The sequence below is a fragment of the Sander vitreus genome, chromosome 20, assembly GCF_031162955.1.
Source record: "Sander vitreus isolate 19-12246 chromosome 20, sanVit1, whole genome shotgun sequence".
NCBI lineage: Eukaryota > Metazoa > Chordata > Actinopteri > Perciformes > Percidae > Sander > Sander vitreus.
In genome coordinates, this window is record NC_135874.1 from 29,602,886 (window position 1) to 29,614,250 (window position 11,365).

Genomic DNA, 11,365 nt, shown 5'->3' on the forward strand with positions numbered 1-11,365 from the left:
GTGGAGCGGGCGCCCATGTATAGGGGTTTAATCCTGGCCGCGGGTTCGGCTGAAGTTAGACGTCACCTTATTTTAACTTTTTGATGTTTTTACCTGATTATCCAACAGAACAGATTCATCCTCATAATCTGCAACTACATTTGGCTTCCTGAGTTTCCTTCAGAATAACTGCAGAGAAACTCTCCTGTTAACAATCTACACGACTGTTGAAAAGTTAAGAATAATAATAAACATTATCAGCAGCCACGGCAGTCTGTCTGTCTGTCTGTCTGTCTGTCTGTGTGTGTGTGTGTGTGTGTGTGTGTGTGTGTGTGTGTGTGTGTGTGTGTGTGTGTGTGTGTGTGTGTGTGTGTGTGTGTCTGTGTCTGTGTGTCTGTGTGTGTGTGTGTGTGTGTGTGTGTGTGTGTGTGTGTGTGTGTGTGTGTGTGTGTGTGTGTGTGTGTGTGTGTGTGTGTGTGTGTGTGTGTGTGTGTGTGTGTGTGTGTGTGTGTGTGTGTGTGTGTGTGTGTGTGTGTGTGTGTGTGTGTGTGTGTGTCTGTGTGTGTGTGTGTGTGTGTGTGTGTCTGTGTGTGTGTGTGTGTGTGTGTGTGTGTGTGTGTGTGTGTGTGTGTGTGTGTGTGTGTGTGTGTGTGTGTGTGTGTGTGTGTGTGTGTGTGTGTGTGTGTGCGTGTGTCTGTGTCTGTGTGTGTGTGTGTGTGTGTGTCTGTGTCTGTGTGTGTGTGTGTGTGTGTGTGTGTGTGTGTGTGTGTGTGTGTGTGTGTGTGTGTGTGTGTGTGTGTGTGTGTGTGTGTGTGTGTGTGTGTGTGTGTGTGTGTGTCTGTCTGTGTGTGTGTGTGTGTGTGTGTGTGTGTGTGTGTGTGTCTGTCTGTGTGTGTTTCAATGCGCCTGCTTCATTGGACATAAATTGGAAACACCCTTGAGTGCAGGATGAGTTATTTACAGGAAGAGAACAGATCACGATTATGATGTAATATAACCAGACATATATAAAGTACTACAGACCCAGACTTGAGTAAAAGTACAAGTGCTCGATCAATAAAGTGACTTAAGTAGAAGTTGCTCTTTAAGCACCACACTTAAGTAGAAGTACAAAAGTATTCAACATTTTTTGTACTTAAGTATTGCAAGTAGTTTATTTTAAAATGTACTACTTAAGTACTGAAAGTAAAAGTACAAGTATTGTGTTATGTAGTTATTAAAGAAAAAAGTCAAAAGTTTGAATATCATATTGTTTATATTATTTCAGATATTTAGCCTAAAGGACACTCACAATTCCTTTGGCTCCTTTCCTCTCCAGCAGAGTAACGATTAAAGCCCCCCAAAACGTATCACACGCTAACTAGTAACATGATGAACAGGAAAGTCAGCAAGCTAGCAAAACACAGAAAGACTAGCAGCTTCACATCACACGGTGAAAACATTCAGGACTCATTTCAGACTGAAACAACAGCTTCATCTGCTGCAACAACGGCTAAATAGAAAGAGTACCAACTTACATCGTCTCTGACTTCTGAACGGGCGACCGCCGTAATGAAAAGAAACACGACCAAAGCTCGGGATTTCTTACGTAACTAACGTAGCCGTAACTACACACACTGTTCCTACACAGTAACGAGTAACGACGCAGCACATGAAAAATGTATTGGAGTAAAAGTATTAAACTCATTGTAAATATGTAAAATAAAAGTGGAAGTAGGAGAAAACAATAATACTCCAGTAGAGTACAGATACAGCCTTTTAGTACGATAGTAGTACAGTAGTGAAGTAGTTCTACTTCGTTACTATACAGCTCTGAATATAACAAGAGATTAATGACACCCTGTTCAACATGTTCTTGGTTTAATTAATTGGTTCAATTTCCTGACATTAAAACACAGAAATACAGACTGAAACATTACAATCAAGTCAATCTCATTACAATTACTTATTGTATGCTTTTAAAACCTATTCATTTATTTATTACATTTAACTCTTTAAATAATAAAATATTTATGTTTCATTACCAAAACTAATTAAGAGGTTTTTCTCAGATTCAATCTTCTATTTTCTTTGAATCAGCTGTCTGGGTAACTTCCTGTTAACTTCTTGGAAGGTTTGAGTCACAGAGAGGAGAAGCCCCGCCCCTTCCTGTGTCCACCTCAGGACTTTATTTTAGTGAAAATGTGTCCGGTAGTGAACAGGAAGAGACAGATAATATTTGTTATCGGGGGAGATTTTAGCCCTTAACTTGATCCCGGCACCCTACAAAATAATTATTTTAAAAACTAAAAGTCTGTGTTTGACGAGCTATCCCAAAATCAGCTTTTGAGACACCAGACACATTAAGGGAAGTGGTCATAACGTGCCTTCAAAGTCTGCAAAGCTGTTTAAAGTGTTCATATTATGCTTGTTGGCTTTCCCCCTTTCCTTTATAGTGTTATATATCTTTTTTGTGCACTTTATAGGTTTACAAAGTGAAAAAGCCCAAAGTCCCCCCCAAAGGGACTTACCATCTCCAACAGAAAACACTGTTCACCAACTGCTCCAAACAGCTCTGTTGTAGTCCAGCCTTTACTTCAGAGACACGTTATAATGCTCACCTAGCTGCTAGCAGGACACGCCCTCATACTCTGCTTCTGACTGGCTAGTAGTCCTTACCTAGGTGCTGTCAGGACCCTCATACTCTGCTTCTGACTGGCTAGTAGTCCTTACCTAGGTACTGTCAGGGACCCTCATACTCTGCTTCTGACTGGCTAGTAGTTCTTAACTAGGTACTGTCAGGACCCTCATACTCTGCTTCTGACTGGCTAGTAGTCCTTACCTAGGTGCTGTCAGGACCCTCATACTCTGCTTCTGACTGGCTAGTAGTCCTTACCTAGGTACTGTCAGGACACGCCCTCATACTCTGCTTCTGACTGGCTAGTAGTCCTTACCTAGGTACTGTCAGGGCATGTCATCATACTCTGCTTCTGACTGGCTAGTAGTCCTTACCTAGGTACTGTCAGGGCCCTCATACTCTGCTTCTGACTGGCTAGTAGTCCTTACCTAGCTACTGTCAGGGCCCTCATACTCTGCTTCTGACTGGCTAGTAGTCCTTACCTAGGTACTGTCAGGGCCCTCATACTCTGCTTCTGACTGGCTAGTAGTCCTTACCTAGGTACTGTCAGGGCCCTCATACTCTGCTTCTGACTGGCTAGTAGTCCTTACCTAGCTACTGTCAGGGCCCTCATACTCTGCTTCTGACTGGCTAGTAGTCCTTACCTAGCTACTGTCAGGGCCCTCATACTCTGCTTCTGACTGGCTAGTAGTCCTTACCTAGCTACTGTCAGGGCCCTCATACTCTGCTTCTGACTGGCTAGTAGTCCTTACCTAGCTACTGTCAGGGCCCTCATACTCTGCTTCTGACTGGCTAGTAGTCCTTACCTAGCTACTGTCAGGGCCCTCATACTCTGCTTCTGACTGGCTAGTAGTCCTTACCTAGCTACTGCGCATGTGCGACTCCAATCAAAGATGGAACAGAAGTGTGATGTCTCACTCTGTAGCTAAAACAGAGAGCTCAACACACAGGGTGAAAAGAGGAGCTGCAGCACAACAAAAAATATATATATAATATTTTCAACTTTTCCCTGTTTTTGCATACTGTGGTAGCTACCTATTCGTCTTGGCATTGTAGAAATGTGATCCTAAGAGCCCAATTTATTCAGTATTAGCATAATACCATTTCAGTTGTAATACCACCTCACCTGTGGCTCAGCATTAAAGGAAGTTTCATCAGAATTGTGTGTCTTTCTAATTACATATTCAGTGTTTTCCCTACCAAGATGGTCCAAAGTTATGTTAAAATGCACAGTAGCCCCCAAAAAAAAACCTCTGGACTCTGAAGTTGCTGCTGTTGGATTTTTGCACATCTTTCTGCTCTATCGCAACACATTATATAAAATATTTTGCTGCTTGTGACATTCTTGTGTTTTTATCTTGTGATCTTGTTGCCGTTTATTGTTTTAGTGTTAGGAAAAATGTCCCTATCTGTTGAGCACCTTTCTTTTTAACTCTTGTGGTAGGATGTCTGATCTGTCGTGCATTTTTCTTCTTCACCGAGGGATGGTGAGAAACGAACTTTCGATTCCTCTGCATGTCTAGACTAGAAAGCTCTGATCCTAGAATCACACAATATACGTCACCTCCGTGAACTACGTTTAGCTGGCTAGCTAAAAAAGTTGGAAACATCAAAAATGTTGGTTAAAGGGGTTAAAAAAACATAGAACAAAGTACAAAAACTTCAGGAAAAGCAACAGACATCATGTGTGTAATTCATGGCTCAATTCAAGACAGGATCTGAACATTATCTGTCTCTCCCCGTTCACTATTGGACACATTTTTACTGAAATAAAGTCCCAGGGTGGACACAGGAAGGGGCGGGACTTCACGGGGATACATCTACGGTAAGTAGGTAAGTTTAGGAAAGAGATGGTGGTTTGGATTAAAACACTCCAGAGGAACGAGCACGTGTTTCCTGGTTGAAAGTATTAAAATGATGTTGTTATATTCACTTTTAACAACTCCTATATTAGGCCAGTGAGGTGGGACCAAGGAAGAGCTTGTTCTGGGCTGCCAATAATATCTTTTAGTGCGGTGACCTATTTATTCCAAGATGGCCTGCTCACCGTAGCACAGTTCATACAGTCCATTTCATTTCTCATTTAGTTCCATTAATCTTTTTTTAAACACAAATCAAACAACATATTGACACGCCATGCTGACACAGTGAACGTGGTATATAAACAAAAAAGAAACAGAGTTGTATTATGGCTCCAACATTAGCCTAGATTTAGCGACATTTAGAGTAATTTAGCATAACTTCTGGCCGTAGCTGTATCCCTTCTAGCCACAACCGGACTTCACCTCTCTGTATTTTGGAGACACATGATGATGTCACTCTCACTACATCATGTTGCCGCCTTCTCATTTGTTTTCGAATGAATCCTTGCTCTCCATTGCCATCTTCTCTGCCTTCTTCATGGCACGTTTCTTTGACTGCCTCATCAGGCAGCACTTCACCGTCACCATGACAACCACCAATAGCACCACCAGCGCCACCACGGCAACCAGCGCCACCATGAGGACGCCGCTTGTGGCATCTTCGGCGCACTCTGGCGAGTCCTCGCTGTGTTGATTCCCGCTCTGGTCGGAGCAGAAGCACCTGTAGGAGCCCACCGTGTTCAGGCAGCTGTGTCTGCACGGACCGCCGCTGCCGCCAACGCTGCACTCGTCCACGTCCACGCAGTTTCCTGAAGCATCTTTCTGGAAGCCGGCTTCACACGACGAGCAGATGTCGGTGAAGTTGGCGGGCGAGTCGTCTTTCAGCCGCCACACTGCCGGCCAGCCTGAGCAACGCAGCTCCAACTGTGCAGACGACGACCAGCACTCCACCAGGATCCTGCTGCTGTTCGCCCGGTCCAGACTGATGGAGCGGGCGCTGGGGATGTGGGGGGGCTGACAGGAGTCCGACCCCACCACCGGATCAAAACCAGAACCCTGTAGCTCAGGTGTAGTTTTAGGCTTCATGTCAGGTTGTTGTGTTGCGTCTTTAGCAGTTTTAGATGATTCTGTTGCAGCCAATTCTCGCTGAGAACCAGGATCAGGTCCAGGTTCTGCTTTAGTAGGTTGTGTATCAGGTTCAGGTGAACTAGATGGAGTTGGTTCTTGTTCAGGATCAGGTTTCAGCTGATTAGGCTTTTGTTCAGCATTTTTGAGTTTACAGATGAAGTTGTTAGGGGTCTTGCAGGAGACGGCGATCAGACCCCAACGCGTCACATTCAACCCGTCCAGCTCGCCCTTCAGCGCCGCGCAGCGAGCCGTCGTGCAGGTGTGCCTGGGTTCCTCGGCCCAGCGGCTCACCTGCAAAGGTGGAAGAAGTATTCAGAACCTTTACTGCAATATTTATACCACACTGTGAAGATCAACAACTTCTCAATTCCAACTCGTAAAATACTGACGCTTGGTCAGTGTCTTTCAGCGTCATGTACATACGCAAAAATTCCCCTTCAGTATCTGTATGGAACATACCGGGCAGAGCAGCAACTGTAAGATGACATAGTATTAAGTAAGACAACAGTAGAGAGTAGTATTGAGAGAGACAACAGTAGAGAGTAGTTTGTAGAGAGACAACAGTAGAGAAGTCTCTTCAAACAACTCTCTACAGCTGTCTCTCACATACTACTCTCTACTGTTGTCTATCTACATACTACTCTCTACTGTTGTCTCTCTACATACTACTCTCTACTGTTGTCAGAGACCAGGTTCAGACTGAGACCAGGTTCAGAGAGAGACCAATTGCCGATAGAGACCAGGTTCATACTGAGACCAGGTTCAGATGGAGACCAGGTTCAGACTGATACCAGGTTCAGACTGAGACCAGGTTCAGACTGAGACCAGGTTCCGATAGAAACCAGGTTAAGACTGAGACCAGGTTCAGACTGAGACCAGGTTCAGATAGAGACCAGGTTCAGACTGAGACCAGGTTCAGATAGAGACCAGGTTCAGATAGAGACCAGGTTCAGACTGAGACCAGGTTCAGACTGAGACCAGGTTCAGATAGAGACCAGGTTTCAGATAGAGACCAGGTTCCGATAGAGACCAGGTTCAGACTGAGACCAGGTTCAGATAGAGACCAGGTTAAGACTGAGACCAGGTTCAGACTGAGACCAGGTTCAGATAGAGACCAGGTTCCGATAGAGACCAGGTTCCTACTGAGACCAGGTTCAGAGAGAGACCAGGTTCCGATAGAGACCAGGTTCAGACTGAGACCAGGTTCAGACTGAGACCAGGTGCAGATAGATACCAGGTTCAGATAGAGACCAGGTTCAGACTGAGACCAGGTTCAGATGGAGACCAGGTTCAGACTGAGACCAGGTTCAGATGGAGACCAGGTTCAGACTGAGACCAGGTTTAGAGAGATACCAGGTTCAGATAGAGACCAGGTTAAGACTGAGACCAGGTTCAGAGAGTGACCAGGTTCAGAGAGAGACCAGGTTCAGATAGAGACCAGGTTCATACTGAGACCAGGTTCAGAGAGAGAGACCAGGTTCTGATAGAGACCAGGTTCAGACTGAGACCAGGTTCAGACTGAGACCAGGTTCAGATAGAGACCAGGTTCAGACTGAGACCAGGTTCAGACTGAGACCAGGTTCAGACTGAGACCAGGTTCCGATAGAGACCAGGTTAAGACTGAGACCAGGTTCAGAGAGAGACCAGGTTCAGACAGAGACCAGGTTCAGACTGAGACCAGGTTCAGACTGAGACCAGGTTCAGATAGAGACCAGGTTCAGACTGAGACCAGGTTCAGACTGAGACCAGGTTCCGATAGAGACCAGGTTAAGACTGAGACCAGGTTCAGACTGAGACCAGGTTCAGAGAGAGACCAGGTTCAGAGAGAGACCAGGTTCCGATAGAGACCAGGTTCATACTGAGACCAGGTTCAGACTGAGACCAGGTTTAGAGAGAGACCAGGTTCAGACTGAGACCAGGTTCAGAGAGAGACCAGGTTCCGATAGAGACCAGGTTCAGACTGAGACCAGGTTCAGATAGAGACCAGGTTCAGACTCTACTCTGCCGATAGAGACCAGGTTCATACTGAGACCAGGTTCAGAGAGAGACCAGGTTTAGAGAGAGACCAGGTTCAAACTGAGACCAGGTTCAGAGAGAGACCAGGTTCAGATAGATACCAGGTTCAGAGAGAGACCAGGTTCAGATAGATACCAGGTTCAGACAGAGACCAGGTTCATCTGAACCTGGTCTCAGTCTGAACCTGGTCTCAGTTTGAACCTGGTCTCTCTCTAAACCTGGTCTCAGTCTGAACCTGGTCTCAGTCTGAACCTGGTATCTATCTGAACCTGGTCTCTCTCTGAACCTGGTCTCAGTATGAACCTGGTCTCTATCGGCAATTGGTCTCTCTCTGAACCTGGTCTCAGTCTGAACCTGGTCTCTGACAACAGTAGAGAGTAGTATGTAGAGAGACAACAGTAGAGAGTAGTATGTAGAGAGACAACAGTAGAGAGTAGTATTGAGAGAGACAACAGTAGAGAGTAGTATGTAGAGAGACAACAGTAGAGAGTAGTATTGAGAGAGACAACAGTAGAGAGTAGTATGTAGAGAGACAACAGTAGAGAGTAGTATGTAGAGAGACAACAGTAGAGAGTAGTATGTAGAGAGACAACAGTAGAGAGTAGTATGTAGAGAGACAACAGTAGAGAGGAGTATGTAGAGAGACAACAGTAGAGAGTTGTATGAAGAGAGTAGTATGTAGAGAGACAACAGTAGAGAGTTGTATGTAGAGAGACAACAGTAGAGAGTAGTATGTAGAGAGACAACAGTAGAGAGTAGTATGTAGAGACAACAGTAGAGAGTAGTATGTAGAGAGACAACAGTAGAGAGTTGTATGAAGAGAGTACTATGTAGAGAGACAACAGTAGAGAGTAGTATGTAGAGAGACAACAGTAGAGAGTAGTATGTAGAGAGACAACAGTAGAGAGTAGTATGTAGAGAGACAACAGTAGAGAGTAGTATGTAGAGAGACAACAGTAGAGAGTAGTATGTAGAGAGACAACAGTAGAGAGTAGTATGTAGAGAGACAACAGTAGAGAGTAGTATGTAGAGAGACAACAGTAGAGAGTAGTATGTAGAGAGACAACAGTAGAGAGTAGTATGTAGAGAGACAACAGTAGAGAGTAGTATGTAGAGAGTAGTGATGTAGAGAGACAACAGTAGAGAGTAGTATGTAGAGAGACAACAGTAGAGAGTAGTATGTAGAGAGACAACAGTAGAGAGTAGTATGTAGAGAGACAACAGTAGAGAGTAGTATGTAGAGAGACAACAATAGAGAGTTGTATGAAGAGAGTAGTATGTAGAGAGACAACAGTAGAGAGTAGTATGTAGAGAGACAACAGTAGAGAGTAGTATGTAGAGAGACAACGGTAGAGAGTAATAGGTAGAGAGACAACGGTAGAGAGTAGTATGTAGAGAGACAGCTGTAGAGAGTAGTATGTAGAGAGACAACAGTAGAGAGTTGTATGAAGAGAGTAGTATGTAGAGAGACAACAGTAGAGAGTAGTATGTAGACAACAGTAGAGAGTAGTATGTAGAGAGACAACAGTAGAGAGTTGTATGAAGACAGACAACAGTAGAGAGTAGTATGTAGAGAGACAACAGTAGAGAGTAGTATGTAGAGAGACAACAGTAGAGAGTAGTATGTAGAGAGACAACAGTAGAGAGTAGTATGTAGAGAGACAACAGTAGAGAGTAGTATGTAGAGAGACAACAGTAGAGAGTAGTATGTAGAGAGACAGCTGTAGAGAGTAGTATGTAGAGAGACAACAGTAGAGAGTAGTATGTAGAGAGACAACAGTAGAGAGTAGTATGTAGAGAGACAACAGTAGAGAGTTGTATGTAGAGAGACAACAGTAGAGAGTAGTATGTAGAGAGACAACAGTAGAGAGTAGTATGTAGAGAGACAACAGTAGAGAGTAGTATGTAGAGAGACAACAGTAGAGAGTAGTATGTAGAGAAACAACAGTAGAGAGTAGTATGTAGAGAGACAACAGTAGAGAGTAGTATGTAGAGAGACAACAGTAGAGAGTAGTATGTAGAGAGACAACAGTAGAGAGTTGTATGTAGAGAGTAGTATGTAGAGAGACAACAGTAGAGAGTAGTATGTAGAGAGACAACAGTAGAGAGTAGTATGTAGAGAGACAGCTGTAGAGAGTAGTATGTAGAGAGACAACAGTAGAGAGTAGTATGTAGAGAGATAATAGTAGAGAGTAGTATGTAGAGAGACAACAGTAGAGAGTAGTATGTAGAGAGACAGCTGTAGAGAGTAGTATGTAGAGAGACAACAGTAGAGAGTTGTATGAAGAGAGTAGTATGTAGAGAGACAACAGTAGAGAGTAGTATGTAGAGAGATAACAGTAGAGAGTAGTATGTAGAGAGACAACAGTAGAGAGTAGTATGTAGAGAGACAACAGTAGAGAGTAGTATGTAGACAACAGTAGAGAGTAGTATGTAGAGAGACAACAGTAGAGAGTTGTATGAAGACAGACAACAGTAGAGAGTAGTATGTAGAGAGATAACAGTAGAGAGTAGTATGTAGAGAGATAACAGTAGAGAGTAGTATGTAGAGAGACAACAGTAGAGAGTAGTATGTAGAGAGACAGCTGTAGAGAGTAGTATGTAGAGAGACAACAGTAGAGAGTAATAGGTAGAGAGACAACAGTAGAGAGTAGTATGTAGAGAGACAACAGTAGAGAGTAGTATGTAGAGACAACAGTAGAGAGTAGTATGTAGAGAGACAACAGTAGAGAGTAGTATGTAGAGACAACAGTAGAGAGTAGTATGTAGAGACAACAGTAGAGTAGTATGTAGAGACAACAGTAGAGAGTAGTATGTAGAGAGACAACAGTAGAGAGTAGTATGTAGAGAGACAACAGTAGAGAGTAGTATGTAGAGAGACAACAGTAGAGAGTAGTATGAAGAGAGACAACAGTAGAGAGTAGTATGTAGAGAGACAACAGTAGAGAGTAGTATGTAGAGAGACAACAGTAGAGAGTAGTATGTAGAGAGACAACAGTAGAGAGTAGTATGTAGAGAGACAACAGTAGAGAGTAGTATGTAGAGAGACAACAGTAGAGAGTAGTATGTAGAGAGACAACAGTAGAGAGTAGTATGTAGAGACAACAGTAGAGAGTAGTATGTAGAGAGACAACAGTAGAGAGTAGTATGTAGAGAGATAACAGTAGAGAGTATTATGTAGAGAGATAACAGTAGAGAGTATTATGTAGAGAGACAACAGTAGAGAGTAGTATGTAGAGAGATAACAGTAGAGAGTAGTATGTAGAGAGACAACAGTAGAGAGTAGTATGTAGAGAGATAACAGTAGAGAGTAGTATGTAGAGAGACAACAGTAGAGAGTAGTATGTAGAGAGACAACAGTAGAGAGTAGTATGTAGAGACAACAGTAGCGAGTAGTATGTAGAGAGACAACAGTAGCGAGTAGTAGAGGGGGGTGGATGGGTCAAACAACACAGGACTTTCCCCCCAAGAGACCAGGGGTTCATGTCCTGTTCTTCTTGTAAAAAACTCCAAAGATACCTGACCAAGCGTCTCTTTCTGACAGGATGGGAGAGAGAATGTGTTTAAAAAATACTCCTGCATTAAAAATGTTACTTAAGTAAAAGTCTGTAAATATCATCAGGAAAATGTAGTTAAAGTATTAAAAGAAAAAAAAACATTTTAGAAAGTGGAAACTAAAAAAAGTTGTCATTTCTTTGTTAAACTTTTAAAGCTTTTTTGTAGAAGTAGAAAGTGGCATGAACAGAAAAGACTCAAGTAAAGT

At 43.3% G+C, this 11,365-nt stretch overlaps 1 protein-coding gene across 2 annotated transcripts in view; it reads right to left on the reverse strand.

The window, feature by feature from the left end:
- Window positions 1-4,017: 4,017 nt before the first annotated feature.
- clec14a (C-type lectin domain containing 14A) overlaps window positions 4,018-11,365 on the reverse strand; it is an 11,078-nt gene continuing 3,730 nt past the window's right edge. For both annotated transcript variants that reach the window (XM_078277294.1, XM_078277293.1), the window contains exon 3: window positions 4,018-5,877. In XM_078277294.1, coding sequence (XP_078133420.1) covers window positions 4,942-5,877 — 936 coding nt within the window. In that variant the 3' untranslated portion in view covers window positions 4,018-4,941. The remainder of the gene's footprint in view (window positions 5,878-11,365) is intronic.